This window comes from Alexandromys fortis, unplaced genomic scaffold (assembly GCF_014885135.2).
Source record: "Alexandromys fortis isolate MF-2015 unplaced genomic scaffold, M_Fortis_MF-2015_v1.1 scaffold_48, whole genome shotgun sequence".
NCBI classification, from domain to species: Eukaryota; Metazoa; Chordata; class Mammalia; order Rodentia; family Cricetidae; genus Alexandromys; species Alexandromys fortis.
In genome coordinates, this window is record NW_026067947.1 from 10,104,208 (window position 1) to 10,121,072 (window position 16,865).

At 38.1% G+C, this 16,865-nt stretch overlaps 1 protein-coding gene across 3 annotated transcripts in view; it reads left to right on the plus strand.

The window, feature by feature from the left end:
• LOC126506109 (contactin-4) overlaps nucleotides 1-16,865 on the plus strand; it is a 997,903-nt gene that overhangs the window by 632,919 nt on the left and 348,119 nt on the right. For all 3 annotated transcript variants that reach the window (XM_050149411.1, XM_050149413.1, XM_050149412.1), the window contains one exon: nucleotides 9,292-9,418. In XM_050149411.1, the coding sequence (XP_050005368.1) occupies nucleotides 9,292-9,418 (127 nt within the window). The remainder of the gene's footprint in view (nucleotides 1-9,291; nucleotides 9,419-16,865) is intronic.

The following is a 16,865-nucleotide window of genomic DNA, read 5'->3' on the forward strand; positions in this document are numbered from 1 at the left end:
TATATATATAATAGCCAGTTATTGCATATCTATCTGTGTTTCTAGATTAAACACTCAATATGCTCAGGTGTGGGAGAATTGTCTGTATTCTGTCAATCATGTTATAAATAAACACTGATTGGCCAGGCAGGAAATATAGGTGGGAAAACCAGACAGAAAGTAGAAATGATGCAATGAGAACAGGAGAATTCTGGGAAGGAGGAAATTGATTCCTCCCAGTCCTGCACAGATCACCAAGGAAGCAGAATGTGATCTGCCAGCTGAAAAAGGTACCAAGCCACATGGCAAAAATGGATCAGAATAATGGATTAACATAAGCTACAAGAGCTAATAAGTAGCCTGAGCTAATGGGCCAATCAGCTTTATAACTTATAGAGATCTCTGTGTGATTTTCTTTGGGGTACTGGGCTGGACATAAACCCCAACAAGCAGGCTCCGTTCATTGTTACACACTGCTAGCTCCCCTTCAGGTAGCTTTGGAGTTTGCATATAATAGAGGTTCTAAAACTCTGATCAGAAGCTATTTGAGTCAAATATGTTTGAGAATTAAAATTTTATTCTCATTTTAGAAAAGAAAAATGACCCACAAAATATGCCCAGTGTTATATAACGTCCCCAGCTGAGTCCAGGTCAGCACTCCATAATCAAAGGCATCTCTAATTCAGTAGCAAAGCACATGAATATTCATACTAAGACTATAAATAGCCTTACATCAGTTCAGGTCAGATTTTGCCTCCAAATGATTTCCAACATTTTTACATTTGCTGAAAGTGCCTCTTTCTTGGTATAACTGGGGCCTGTATTTAAATTCACCCTATGACTTAATTTTAGAGGGCTATCTATTTTGTGATCTCTGTTGTGTTAAGGTATGAAGTCAAGGCCAGTGGAGGAGGTGTTGTTGTAGCCCCAGCCCCCACCCCACCCTCACCTCACCTCCAGCTGTTTTTTCCACATCTACAAATATTTTCAAAGTGGAGAATTTTTCTCTAAGAATCCTGCATTTATCTCCCCACACTTTACTTATCCCACCCCAATTTCTAAGATCTGGCACTCTGTACAATTAAAGCCTTATGGTGTGTAGGGTTTTCCATGGCAGAGACATTATTTTGTTAACCAGAAAACAAATACTCAGTAGGAAAAGAATTCACTTCCTATTTGGATTTTCTCTTGCTTTGTGCCTTCAAACATATGCCAGCCATTGTTAGACTACTCTGTTTCTTGTTATTTAAAATACTCATCTGAGACAGTTTAAAGAAATAACATAACTGCGGAAGGCAAAAACCAGGCTAAATAAAAGAAACATTGCATTCTTTAAGCAGATTTGTCTGTCTCTTCTAATACTGGTTTAATCCTATTCCGTTAAACAGAACAACCAAAAAGAATTCTTATTTGGTACAAATTCTGTGTGTTGACTACTGTAAACATCCCTTGCTATTTATTTAATGAATTCTAATAAGACTAAATTATATTTGTAATGATGATATGACAGATGGCCAGTCGTTTCTACAATGATTCTCTTGAGAATCCTCACTCTTGGGGAAATCATCATTATAATATTTTATTAATGTTTGGATGTCCTTAAATTATCACCCATATATTTTATGAGTTATTTACATACACTGAGATGTGCTGGCCTCATATGTTTTTAGTCACAGTGAATGTCTACAGTCATTGAAAGTGTGAAGGAGTCATAGCCCTGTGTATGCATTTCTGTAATATTTGAGTGGCAATGAAAATACATATCAGACTTTAGGAACAGACCCAGAAAATTAGCTGAATTGCTCGTTTCTTGTCCCAAAGGACATTGTTATTTAGTTCAATATTGTCATGACTTCCCAAGGATTACATGCACAAGGTGTGTCCTTTCTTCCTTAGTCAAGATCACATAGCATAAAAACAAAAGACAGTATGGCAGCCATGCCAGTTTACACAAACTTGCTTTTGGGCATTCATACTGTAACCATCTGCCTGCTTCCAGATGTGACCCAGATATGCCACATCTAAACTGATATAGTTAGTTTTTGATGACTGGTGTTCTATGCTTATAGTTAAACTCTTATGCTCCCCATTAGCTCCCAAGAGTCAATTCTAAGATAAAATTGTTGACATTTAAGGCTTCTATTACTCCTCAAGGCCAGGTGTTTAATAAGACAGTCTTTTTGACATCCTAAGAAGAATGGCTATCACAGTCTTAAATTCTTGCACTTGAAGGCATCACTTTGTGACCTGTCATAAGGATTAGGGAATGACACAATCTTCAGGTGCAGCACCTGAGATAAGCACAGCTCTTATCGGCAGATGGGAGTCTGTAGATTTTAGTTTCAACTTAGGAAATCACAGTATTCTGATCCTGGTCTCTTTATCAGGAAAAGAGTCACTGAGTGTGCAACAGGTGGCAATATATCCAGCAGAAAAGTACACTGTGGTAGTCTCATGCTGGAAAGTGTGTTCTTTATCTCATGGGGTAGCTATAGAATGACCTAGCACATAGAATAGAAATCTGCAGTGTGGCCTCTCATCATAGGAATTTTTAAAATAGTATAAGAATAATGTCAGCTCTATATTCAATTCATAAGTTTAAATATGAGTTTTGAAACTTAGTACACAAGAGTCAACAGGGGTATTTACTAACATGATATTTTGTGATCCCTCATAAGAAAGTCCTGAGGGGTTCAGGAATGTGCCTTTTAACACACACACTTTAGAAAGGCAACTGTGACATAGGATGCCACCAATAACACTTTAGGAAATGAAAGGCTACCTTCATGTTTTAATTTTTCAGGTTCCTTTCTATGAAATGTTAATTCTCAGATTGGAGTTGTTTGTTCATTTGTTTCTCCCATTTTAATTTTTTTTATTTATTATTTTTTTTCCTTCACTGCTATCTCTCCTACATTTTTAGAATTGCTCCCAGGAGTCCTGATAAACAGAAGACCTGTGTGCAGCCTTTGTGAGGGATTTTCTGTCTTCTTGACACTGCTTTATGTAGTTATCATCGATGGTCATTCTCTAGAATCCAGATTTTCCTCTGTACTTGTTCTCCTGAGCTTGGTACCTGGGTTTCTGCCTGGCATCCTTGACTTAGCCATCACTTGGGATTTAGTGTTATTTTGTTCTGCTCAGACCTGGAAAAGCTCAAGCTAGCTTCATCCATTACAATCCCCCTGCCCACCTTCATGCTGGAAGCCTGAGTAGTAAGAAAGATGTTTGTCTGGGACAGGATCTTAGGGATAGGAAGACATGGGCATGATAAATTTAGAGATAAAAAATAGAGATATCCCCAAAATGCACATAAATTATTTGGTACCTACTTGTGTAGTGGTACTTTGTTACTGGATTTCTTGGGAGGTTATTTTTCATACAAAAATAAGTTGTTTTTGTTCCAGCAATGGAGCTAGCACATGCTTAGTGTGAAAAATAAGATTGTAATTAAATATCATTGAATAATATAAATTCTTCTGTCTCTATGCATCTTTTTTGGTAGTCTAAAAATTGGGATTATCTCTAATACTCTATTTTACTTCTGAAGTGCTTATGGGAGAAACTGTAAGAAGTTGGGTAATAAACATACTAACTTTTTCTTTTCTCAAACAAACAACACCCACCCCCCAAAAAAGCCTGACTTCACCTTTTCTCTATAAAAACTATAATTCAAAATGATTAAAAGATTAACTGGAAAGGGAAATATGAGAACCCTGGCTGAGGGCAATGCTTTCTAATAATCTTCAGTATTTATGAGCAAAGGAAGAAAGGGGTTAGTGTCTATGCAACTTAGCCCAACCTTTCTCTTAAACAACTCTCTGGTTCTGAGACTGTTTTCTTGTTGTTGCTGTTGCTGTGTCCCTCCCTCCCAAATTTCAAGGGTTTATAGGTATTTGTCAAAGCATTAAAAGATGATGTATCTTCTCCCATCATGGCACAAAAGTTGTTGACTTAGAAACAAGTCCAGAACTTCTGTAGTGTTGTTGCTAGAGTCCTAGGCCACAGATCCTACTAAACCAGGCTTTGCCACTTGCTATATAGAGCCAAAAGTGGAGTGTGAGCAGTGAAGAAGCAAGACAAGACTTGCTATTCAGTGTGGCAATACTAGGAAGAAATAAGATCAGCCTCCTAGTCTTCAGGATACTTCTAGACTTTCACATTCGTATAACAGAGAGGCATAACTAGACTTTGTCATACTTTGGCCCAGTTGGTCATTATCTCACATCCCTATCTCCTATGAGATCCTGCTGGTTCCAGACAGTTTAGTTCTCATCTTGAGATGATTGCTTCTGCTAAGTTCTCATCATGGGATAATTTCTCCCATGTAGGGAACAGTTCCATCCTAGCATTATCTGCCACAAGCCTGGCTATTTCTGGAACTTCTTCGTTACTCTTATCTTGTATTTGGTTCTGAAAAAAATTGAGAGAGTTGAGGATAAATGTATGGCTCATCAATCTTCTAGCTTTTGTTTTTAGATGTTTCAGGTGATTAATCTGCTTATATGCAGAGTCGAATGGGATCTGACCCAGAGTTTAGGGTAGAAAGAAAGATACAAAATGGAGGCAAAGGGGCCCTGGTTTTATCCTGGTTTTCGTTACTCATTAGACATCTACAGGGTCTTATAAGTACTTGGTGATTTTTAGCAGAACGGGCATGTAAACTTCTGACAGCTATTCTTGCAACTTTAGGGAACACTTTTACTGTGACAGAAGTGACTCTTGTGATTCTCCAATCAAAAATAAAAATCTCAGGAAATCATGCTTTATTGTATCAGCATCCACATTAAATCACTAAATACAGGGGCCCTATCAATGGTCTAAACCAACAAGACCATTGTCCTTTACCATAATCAGGATTTCCAAGGATATCACAATGTATTACTTCCTTAATCCTCAAGAGAACTGTGATGACATTATGAGTCTTTTATTCCCATACTCCAAAGCAGTCAAGCTCTGGAGTAACTTTTCTCTTTGTGGAAAAACCAGAAATAAAACATCAGTCTTAGAACCTGACACCTTATGACACTGTGTGCATCGAGTATGAATAAAACATTTCTGTAAGTCTGTTTACTATTGTGGTCTCCCCAAAGCTCCTACTCTTCACCTGCTTGGTGTTGCTTTCTAGGAGGTCTCATGTTCACCATCCAGAAGTTATCAATATTCTTGGGAAGAATCCACTTGTACAACTTTAGTCCCGGGCCTTAACAAATCTGTCTGCTTTTCTTTTCTGCTTGCTTTGCCTTTGTTTTAATTTTACTTTGAAATGCTTTGAGTTGTTGCTTTGAGTTAGAATCTCACTATGTAGCCTAGGCTAGCTCAAACTTTATATGACCTATGCTGGACTAGAATTTGTAACCTTCCTGGCTCCAGCTCCCGAGTTCTGAAACAGTAGTCATGTACCACCGTGCTCAGCCATTCATTTGCTTTGGGGAGGGCTCAGTTGTGTAGCTTTCCATTCTTTGATGCTTCCCTTTTGACAGCGAGTCCAAGTGTGCATTAACTTTGCTTCTCTCATTTTATCAAGCAAAGACCGCTGGTTAGATCTTGTGCAAGGAAACATCTGAGAGTGAGTCTAATGTCAGCATTGCCTGAAATTTTGTCCTGGGATAAATTGAGAACTAGGAACAGAACGGTCTTTGGTTTCAGTTCTCAAACTTTAGTGTGCACGCAAATCACCCAGAGTCCAGGAAGGAACACTTCAGTTGCTCTTGAAGAGGACCCTCCTTCAGCTGGCACTTCACAACTGCCTGTAACTCCAGTTCCAAGAGATCTGACACCCTCTCTGGCTCCTTTACCAAGCCAGGCATGTGAGCATGTGATATACATATTAGCATGCATAGAAACCACACACACACACACACACACACACACACACACACACACACACACATATATTAACATAAACAAGTCTAAAAAAAAAAAAAAAAAAAAAAAAAAAAGAATCACCCAGAGAGTGAAGTTAATTTAGTTTGTGAAAGTCAGTTTCCTCTGGTCTGACATTTTCCAACACAAATCTGGCATGGTTAAAATACAAGTGCTCTGTAACCTGACTTTGACATCAACTCCACTGCCATTTCCTAAAATGTCCCTTTACCTGTTTAGACTAAAATCACTTTCATTCTTCAAGTGACACAGAACAGCTTATGTGAAAGATCTAAGGATGAACTTTACCATCCAGGCTATGAAGATGGCAAATACAGCGTTTTTGTGTGCTTTCAAGAGACTTGAGAGTTTCTTTGTGACCAGTGCACTTAAACTGTACTTGGCAATGCTTTCTAAGATCCCCTCTTGTGTCTTTATTTCATGCAAGCTGGCACCCCACAGTTTGTTTGAAATAAAACACCACTTTTGTTCCTTAAACATATTGATAACCAAGGTCTAAAGGTTTAAAAGCTAAGATATCTGCTTCCTACACCTGGGCTGCTAAGGATTATCAAATCTCTTCTGGTACATCCGTGAAATCAAATTGTCCAAGTACTAAAAGCTCTGTATTGCCTTCCATGAGTGTTAAAATATGGTTCCCTTTATGCTAATGTTAATTTCCAGGCAGTGAGCTTAGTTTACTAAGAGAAAGTAAAACTTTAGATGGAATGTGTTATTTATAGCAAATGCAAAACATCATTATTATCAATTCTTATTACAAAATACACAGAAAAAATATCCTTTTGTTATTTAAATATGGCTTGGCTACATTGAGAAATAGTACAGATGTTAATCCACAGCTTTCCAGCTGCATCCTGGGTAATCATTATTATGTTTTATTCCTATTTGGAATTACTGGTAATAGACTGTATATTTTTGTGTGAAATTCAAATCAGGGAGCACCGATGAATTGAGATGATTGATATTATATATACACACACATAATTTTGGAATTGGGGACAACAATAGAAATATTTCTCTCTTAGAAAAAAATCTAACACACTCTCGGCTGTCTCTGTGATCTTGTTAAAGAATGCTTTTCATCAAAATAGATGTGCCAAACATTTACTAAATTATCTATAGTTGGAATGAGCTGACCCTTGACAAGTTATCTAAATTTGTTTTGAAAATATCTGTGCAATTGTTGAAAATCTGGAGCATAAATGTCTGGTTCTGGAAATATATGGCTTTAATGCATAACCGTTTAAAACTTCATGACTGTATGCTTTTATTGTGTGCTTTTGTTTTCTTTGATAACTCCTATATTCTTTTTTTAAATTTATCATTGATGAGATTTTACATACAGAGTCATGAGGGAGAAAAGTGGAAACAAAATTATATATAGTATTGGGGAAATACACATTTTCTATGTAAGCATTTGTGCTTATGAGCAAATACTCATCTTTCCCACTTATAGTCAGTCTAAAATGATTGACCTAGTCCAGTGTCATTATTTTATAGCAGATGAAGGCATGGTGAGACTGGTGGTCCCAGCGGCCCTAAAATTAGGAGCTGAACAAGACATTGAATTATAGTTCACAGTCTTCTTGAATCTTCATCCTGCATCTTCTCACATCAAAGTCATAGGTAGTCCTTATATCTATAGAATACAATACAATTCTATTCAGTGATCTTGTCCCCTTCATTTTCTTTATGCCTCAACCTTAACATGAAGCTTTATTTTCTGATGTCTGAGTTAAAAATAAATGATCTTGCCAGACTTCGCTAAATCCCCAAACCATCTTGATTTACATTCCTCTGTACTAATTCTCCTGAAAGAGTTCTGTACGGAATTATCACCCATCAGTAGAAACTGTTTACAAAGGTCTTCCACTTAGAAACTGCACCTCTCTGCACTTCAAGATAGCATGCCTAAAGGTGAAATGGACTCTGGACAGCAGGGTGGTCATCTTTGTCATGTCGCCATATAGCCAGTGGTGCTTCTGTCTCACAATTTGTCACACAATGCCAACGCAGCCTAATTAAATGCTTTTAAAATTAAAAAAAAATCATTTCAAGTAGGACATATCCTTGGACAACTGTACTTAATACCACATAAATGAAAGTCCTAGTTAAGGTTTCTGTTGCTCTGATAAAACACCATGACCAAAAAGCAAGTTGGAGAGGAAAGGCTTACACTTCCAGAAGGAAGTCTAGATAGGAACTCAAACAGGGCAGGATCCTGGAGGCAGGAGCTCATCCAGAGACCATGAAGGGGTGCTGCTAACTGGCTTGTTTCCCTGACTTTTGTAGCCTGCTTTCTTATAGAATCCAGGACCACACAAACCCAGAGATGGTACCATTCACCATGGACTGGGCCCTCTCTCATTGATCATTAACTGAGAAAATACCTTCCTGGTGGATCTCTTGGAGGTATTTCTTCACCTATGGTTAATTCCTCTCTGATGACTCTAACTTGTGCCAAGTTCCCACACAAAACCAGTCATCATTCTCTTAGGAAACTCATGATTCAAAGAAGGAAAAAGAAAAGATCCAATGTCTTGATTGAAAAGTGAGTCATCTTGTAGGCAAACCATCTTTAATAGTATATGATTTAAAAAAAAACTGGGAGAAAGGATAGAATTTGAACATATTTTTGAAAAATGAAAATCCTATGGACATAGTTAATGAGATGTCATTTGACCAATATGTGTATTGTATACTCCTCAGACACACTCTACGCAGCTCCTTAGCTTATTCTTTGAGCTTTGTGTCACACATCTAGTCTCTCTTCTTCTATAACAAGATTTGGAAATACGTGACAGTTTGCCTTTGCCATGTGTTCAACTACATGATCAGTTCGCTTAAAACTGGTCCTTTGCTATATATCAGTTTAGAAATCAGAACTACAGATTTATTTTTTTTATTTGTCTGCATAATAATTTTAAGTAGGCTTCATGTGTGTGTGTTCAATATCAAGCTGTTTCTTATTAACATTTTATTTTTTAAAAAATGTCATTATTGTTTCCAATTATGGCCTTTAATTACAAAGGGGGAAATTGTTAACTTGGTGGCATGACAGAGCCCTCCAAAATAATAGCCACACAAAACAGATGTAGGAAGCACAAAATGTGAACAGAATAGAACACTGGGCCAACGCATATGGAAAAATAAGACATAGAAGGAAGACAGGGAGATGCCAGGTAGCTTGTGTCTGGAAGCTGTTTGTGAAATGACCAACATGTGACAGGGGAGCCCTGTCTTAACTCCACAAATATTGCTTGGACGTTATGCTTCGATGGAAAATTTCTTCTTGAAAGTGAGATAGAATCCTGAGCACCTCTATTTTTCATTTGTTATTTTTTTTCTCATTGTGGTATTGATCCTGGTTATGGCTCCTGTTAGAAAGGTGGTCTTCAACGTGGAACTTTTCTCTTCTTCTTTCAGATGATTACACCCTGCACGGCCCAGTTTTTGTTCAAGAACCAAGTCATGTAATGTTTCCTTTGGATTCTGAGGAGAAAAAAGTGAAACTCAGTTGTGAAGTTAAAGGGAATCCAAAACCTCACATCAGGTTTGTTGATTTAAGAATGTTTCTCTCGCCCAGCATGCTGACACATGCCTTTAATAGTAGCATTGGAGAGGCAGGACCAGGTGATTCTATGTGAATTCAAGGTCATTCTTCTCATCTACATAGTGAGTTTAGGTCACACAGGGATATATAGTGAGACCCTGGTTGCCCAAAAAAATATGTTTTTTTTTCAAATGAGCATATAGTTTATATTATTAAAATTAAAATTGGCAGCTATTCAAAGATTACTAAAGAGAAAGGAATTTTTAGGCAGACATTGTAAGGTACTCTGAGAAACATGGAGAAAAGATTTGTTTGTGAAAAAAATAAAGAGAGAACCAAATTTCTGGCTGTGTTAGGTATTAAATACCCTAAATGATCCTCTCTTTGAAAACATTAACAATTCCTAAGAACATAGATTTAATAAAATACAATTTTGAAAATTGTCAGTAAGCTGGTAGGAAAATAGGAAGTACACGGGTCTAAGAGTAAATGAATTTAGAGCCAACAGTAGTTGTAACCTTGACAAACATGATCTGAGACTGTTTTATGCAACCTCACCAGGATCAGAGTTTTAAGACAAAGCCTAATCTTCCAGGAGTGTGCAAAAATGTTCCAGGAACATTTTTCCAAAATGAGCCAGGGAAATACAAGAATTTCACATTTAGGATAGATGCTAACTAAAAAAATCAGCTTGCCTGCTTCTGGAACAATAGAGTGTCAGGACTTTCTTCTTTTAGACCCTGAGTCTCAGTTTTCATATGAAACGGGTTGGGTCTATAAAGAGAATTGGTAAGCTGGACCTCAAGGCATCAGAAAGAGGTGAAGAGATGTAAAAGGTAGAGGGAAGGCCAGAGGCCTGGAGAGAAGAAAAGGGGTTTAGTCAGAGTCAACCATTTTTAGTTCCAGAATGAAAGGCAGAAAAGAATGAGGCAGAAATAACTATTAAAAGAGTCAGAGTTTCCAACAATAATTAAAATCATCCACTGTAACATTAGGAAGCCTAATGCAATCCCAAGCAGTACAAAACAAAATGAAAACAAACAAACAAAGAAGCAAAAACCTGAAATCTTTCTTCTAGGACAGTGAAATTGCAGAACACTAGATCAAAGAGATGGCCATAAAGAACCATACTTCTAATACAGATATTTTTTAATGAGATGTCAATTGACTGGTAATTGGATCCTCGGTGGCACCAAAAAAAAAAAGAAGAAAAGTCAATTTTTTAATTTGTGAAAAAAATTAATATCAAACATATGCTATCAGAGAAGGAGGATATATAGGGGCTATTGTCACAAGACAAAAGGTTAGAAATTCTAGTGAGGGTACAGAGAATAGACTTCTTAACTCCCTGTTAGTAGGACAATGAATTAGATGGTTCTTCATAAAACTAAAAATTATCTAGTCCGTACTGTTCTAGTTTGCTGTACTGTTGCTGTTACAAAGCACCAGACCAAATCCAAGTTAGGGAGGAAAGGGTTTGTTCACCTTACACGTTACTGTCCATCACTGGGGGAAGTCAAAGCAAGAACTCAAGGAGGGAGCCTGGAGGAAGGAACTAAGCAGAGACCACCAAGATATGATTCTTGTTGGCTAGATGCCCACGGTTTGCTTATCTACCTTTCTGATAAAACCCAGGACCACTTTCCAAAAGATTGTACTTCTTAAAGCGAGCTGGGTTCTCCCACATCAATCAGCAATCTTAAAATGCCCTCAAAGAAATATTTACATGTCAGTCTGGTGGAGGCAATTCATCAATTTTTGTCCTCTCTTCACAACTGACCTTTGTTTGTGTCGAGGTGATGAAAACCTATATATNAGATGCCTGGGCTTCCATGTTTATTATATCATTAAACACAATGACCAGAATATGGAATCAACTGGGAAAGGATGAAAATAAAATGTAATTTATACATAATGTAAGATTATTGGCACAAAAAAAAAAAAAAGAAATCCTGTCCTGTCGTTCTTACACTGTGGGCAGAACTACTGGACATTATGATACGTGAAATAAACCAGACAGAATGATACTTTATGTTCTTACCCCTATGTAGAAACTAAAGTGTTGATCTTGTAGAAAAACATGGTAGAAGAATAGTTGCCAGACGACATGAAGGGAACAGAGAATAGAGAAAGGTTTGGAAAAATGAACCAAAACACAGAAACTAAGGGTAACTTGTATCTTTCTACACTGAAGTTTGATGATGACAATTTATTATCTATTTGAAAACAACTAGAAGAAAATTTTAGGAATGAAACTTCGTGGTAGTACATTTGCATAACATGTACAAGGACCTAGATTGAAACCTGAGTACTTTGAGATAAGCAAAATAAGCTAGAACTAAATAAATTATTTCTTCCCTCCTTTCTTCTGATCTGGGAAACAGTTCATTTGCTAGAGTGGCTATCCAGAATATGAAGCCCGTGTTTGCCTCCCAGAAACCTCATAATCAAGGCATCCTGGTACACAACTGTAAGGCACAATTTAGGAGCTACTTGGGAAAAGGAGACAGAATAGAAAAGTTAAAGATTGTCTTCAAATACCTAAGGAGTTTGAGGTGGGTGCATAAGGCCCTATCTCAAAAACAAATAAATTAGTGTAATAAGTGTTTTTAATTAAAAATAATTACAATCAAAATGGGTAAATAAATAAAATCCTCATTTTAACATTCTAAACATGAATGGCAAAGCACACTAATTCGACACTGTATCTTGTATAAATGTCACGTTTTCACATTATTCCCCATAAATATCTGTAAATGCTATGTGTTAATTAGAAATTCCTTTAAAGAAGAACAGAATACTCACGTCTGTAGACAGACAAACACTGAATTTTGATTCCTATAAACTCTCACTTAACGAAATTCTAAAAGACATCTTCGAGATGGGATAAAAATGATCCCAGAGAGAAGACCTGAGCTATGAAAAGACAGAATTAAACAAAGTGATGTGAGAGTAATTCCACGTAAAATTGATTGCACTAAACCTGGATAATAAAGAGAATACTTTCTTGTAAAAATCAAAAGAAAGTTAAAATTCATGACACAATGGAAGTTGAAAAGTCTTTCTCTGGACAGTGCATTGCCCATGTGGTTACAGAAAGAAATCAAACTGAATCCCTGCTTCACATGACTCACAGAAATCAATTTCAGGTTAATAAAAGCCCTAAATGGGACATTTTATAAGAGGAAAGAAAACAAGAATGCATATTTATAACTTTGGGAGAGGAAAAGACTTTTCTTATGACAGGAGAAGTACAGATCATTTTTTTTTAAGTTTAACTTCATTAATAGTAAATATTCTGTTCAGTGGAATAGACTGAACTGAGAAAAATCATAGGCCACGGATTGGGGATGGTGTGTTTAGTAAATTTTTTTCTTGGTAGAGAATTGATATCATGAATAGGCAAAGAATTGCCTAAAATCAAAATATAAAAAACAAGTAATCAGAAAGGTTGTGCAACATATATCAGGTCTAAGAGAGTAATGGTACCTTAGCTATTTTTTCCAGTTGCTGTAGCAACATACCATGACCGAAGCAACACAGGGGAGGGTTTATTTTGGTTCACTTCAAGGGTGTGGTCCTCCAAGACAGGAAACCACAGTAGCAGGAGCTTGAAGCAACTGATTAGATTACAGCAAAGACCGAGAGCAATGGATGCTTGTGCTCACCTCACTTCTGGCCTTGGAATGATGTTCACCACAGGGCATTTTCATCTTAGAAAGTGAAGGAAGGTCAGAGGGACCTCTTAGTTCTGTTAATATTCATAAGCCTTTAACCCACATAGGCCAGATTAGAATACTTTGAGATGATACATTCAGAACCACCCATGACAAATAATCAATTAAAACCTGATAGGAATGAAACTGAAGATTATACATGGATGAAGGTATTGGTTCCAATCAACGTGATTACAGTAGTAAATACTATTCATTTTACTAAATATAAATCTTCATTATTTCATGATCCCTTACAAAATAATCTTATACAACTTACTTTATCTGTACTCAAATTTAATGCTAATAAAGTTATTACAAGTGTGAATAAAATACATCTATATACCACCCCTCCAGGCTCAGGGAGTATCCGGGAACAGGGTACAGAGAAAACGTAAGAGTTGGGGAATGGAAATGAGGTTGTTAAGTGCTCCCTTCCTGCCTTGGCATGGATGAGGCACCCGTGAAGACACAACAGCAGTGACTACCAGCTTGCTGAGGGTATTTACAAAAACCCTAATTTAGAGGTAATGGGTAGATGTAGTGAGGATGAAAGAAAAGGAGATGATGTGGGTCTCTGAGAAAGGCCACCTGCTCTGCCACATGTATAAAGAAAGGAAGAGCTTTCCAGAAAGAAAAGAACAACTAATTAGAATGGGCTGTATAATAGAGTGAGCATACCTTGTATCCTGTGACACAGGGTATTTTTGAAAGTGAAACTGTTCATAGTGACTCTAGAGCATCACCTGTAAACCCTACCATATCCTGACTAAATCCAAATGCGTCATCTTCCCGTGTGTCGTACAGTAAACTCAAGGCTAAGTTAATGATTCCAAAACACACCGCATGGTAAAAACAATTGCAAGAGGCAAAGTTGCTCAGATACATAAATGATGAGCTAACGGATCCCACTCTGAGCACACAGCCAAGGGTAAGTTCAGATGTTAGCTATAAATGAAAACAAATTCTGCAGCGGAGTTTGGCAAGTTGCTGCATTGTTTTTCTCCAAACTGTGACCTTTAATTAACATTGCCTTTGTAACATTGTGTTTCTAGATACAGGGGCTTGCCTTGTTATTTAAAACAAGCCATAGAACAGAAACCTATTATGTTTTTAAAGATTGCAGGGGAAAGCTGAGGAGAGCTTTTAATCAAATGCATTAGCCATTCCAGGCAGTGTGCTGGTGCTTGCCTTAATCCCTTCAGCAGTTTCCTTGTGACATAATAGCAGTCCGGACCCAGCAGCTCAAAAACTCCCTGTTGTTGAAGGAAAGAGCAAGAGGGTGAATAGAGAGATCAGGTGTTTTCCAGCACCTTGCTAGCTGAACTTTCTTAGTCTTGGTGTTGACTTTCAGGGGGTTGGACAAGTAGGGAAATTTCCAAAGTGAGTGCTCCGTGGGGATCTTCAGCTGCAGGCCTTCCCTAAGACATCCTAGCTGACCTCTTCTCTTTACATTTAGCCCCTCGACTGAGCCTTTTCTTCTCATTGTTTCTGCCCCTCTGTTCTGAAAGGATTGACCCTGACCCAGAAAATTTAAGAAGTTTTGCCTCATGCCAACTTCTCTTGTATTCAAGTTCCTTAAGGACAGGTGACATTACTTATTTCACCCAGAACCCCTTCTGAGAAGGAGGAAGCTGCCAAGCACCTGGCTAGAGTTGGTTTGCTGTGAAGTTTGTATTCAACTGTGTCTGCAGAGAACCAATTCCAAGTCAGAAAGGGCCTGCCCCTCTCCGAGTGTCAAGTTCAAACACTTAACAGGGAAGGTTTTCCTGCAATGAATCTGTACAATGAGTTGCTACAGAGTCTGCAGTAATATGCCTTGGGGAGGTTCATGGTGGCCATGTTTGCCTGTGTACAGCCCTGCTGTCTGAAAAGAATGCAGGCATGCTTCCCCCAAGTATTTCAGAAGTCAGCTTACAAGACACCAATTTGCCTGGCCCCCTGGGAAAATCTATTTACTCCAAATGAGCCTTGCCTCTCCATTACCAATACTTAAAAGATTCCTCAAACACTAAAACTAAATTGTGAGATTTTCAAGAGTGTTTCACTATGCAATGAGATGAGAAATTCGCAATGCAATCCACATTCAATGCGAATGAGCACTGACTGCATTGCAGTAAAACACCATGTCTGCTTTATAGCGTGTCTCATAAAGCACTTTATTTTCTAAATAATCCCTTCCCCATTGCTGTTCGTATGTAAAGACGGGCAATAAAGTAGATGAACGGACTTTGTGCACAGCATTTTGGGTTGAGGTGACGAGTGGAGAGAAACCTACAGAGGTGTCATTACTCCCGCAGCCTGTCCTCTAAAAGGACTCACATGGTCCCATTCCCAAACTCTACACTCTGCTTGCAGCTCACATTATATTGCAATTTCCTCTTTGAGTTCTTAGATTTGTCATATTAAATTGCTCTGCTATCATTTGGAGTGAGAGTTATGGCCAAGACGTGATCAGCTGACTAAAAGCCAATGTGTAAGGCAGGCAGTCAGTTCCAGAGATTCATGTGCAGCCAGTCCTGCCGGGCTGGAAGGCGGCTGTTCTCTTTATTGCTTATTACTTTCTTGTCTGTGTCAGGGCACAGAGAGAATTACTGCAGAGCCTAAAAACACTGTCAGTTTCTAATATCCAGCTTCTTATAAACAAACACATAAAGAGCTAAGAACTATTTGTGCTTCTCGCCGACTGTCCTGGCCCTCCTGTTTCTAGACTTTTATACTTCAAAGACACCATTGTGAATAAACCCGTACCCATGCCTCTGTGCTGAGTGAGACGAGCATGGTTCATGAATTGTGTATATGCTCAAAGCTCAAACACATCCCAGAGAAGCACAATTTTGAGTCTCTGACTTTCAACAAGTGTTTACTGAGCAGTCAGGGGGTTAAGTTCTAGATGGAGGGAAGTGAGAATGCAAAAGTGGAAAGTGATTTAGGCAAATTGTCTTGTGGCAAAAGCAATCTTTGCATGAAAGAGTAAGAGGACTTCCCCCAGACAGTTGATGAAACATACATTTTGACGAGAAGTACTGAAAAGAATTTCACTGGAAGATGTGCCCCCCCTTTTTTATGATAGTGTCCCTGTTTAACCCTGACTATTCTGAAGCACACTTTGTAAACCAGGATGGTGTCCAACTCTGCCTGCCTCCACCTCCTGAGTGCTGAATTTAAAAGCAATGGGCAACACCATCAGACATATCCTCGGAGATGGAGACTGATTTTGGTGCTCTATGTACTGCCTCAAGTCTGTAATCCTACCACTTGGTCCATGGAAGAAAGAGGATCAGGAATCTGGCGTTATTTCAGTTCCAAGGGAGTTTAAGGCCAGCCTGAGCAGCATGAGACCATGTCTCTGAAACACACACACAGAGATCACACACTACCTGTGCGTGTAATTTGAAACTAACAGGCTGACAATTTTATCACTTAAATTTTTGTGCATTATACATTCCTAATCACAATGCCTGGGATATTATCAAGGATTGCACGACGGGTGGGCATGCACACACACACTTCTATTCAGGTAATGGCTCTTGTTATTTTAAGAAAGTAAAATGAATAATTCTCAATCTCTGCTCCCTTTATTTATTTGAATCAATTTCCTATGTGCTTCAATCTTTTCGCATGTATTTTTTTTTCAACTCCTGTGAGAGCCTTGGTAATTCACGAGCTATCAAAAAACAGTCATTGAATTATATTAGTTCAAAAGTTTATATGAATCCCCATGAATGCCTGAA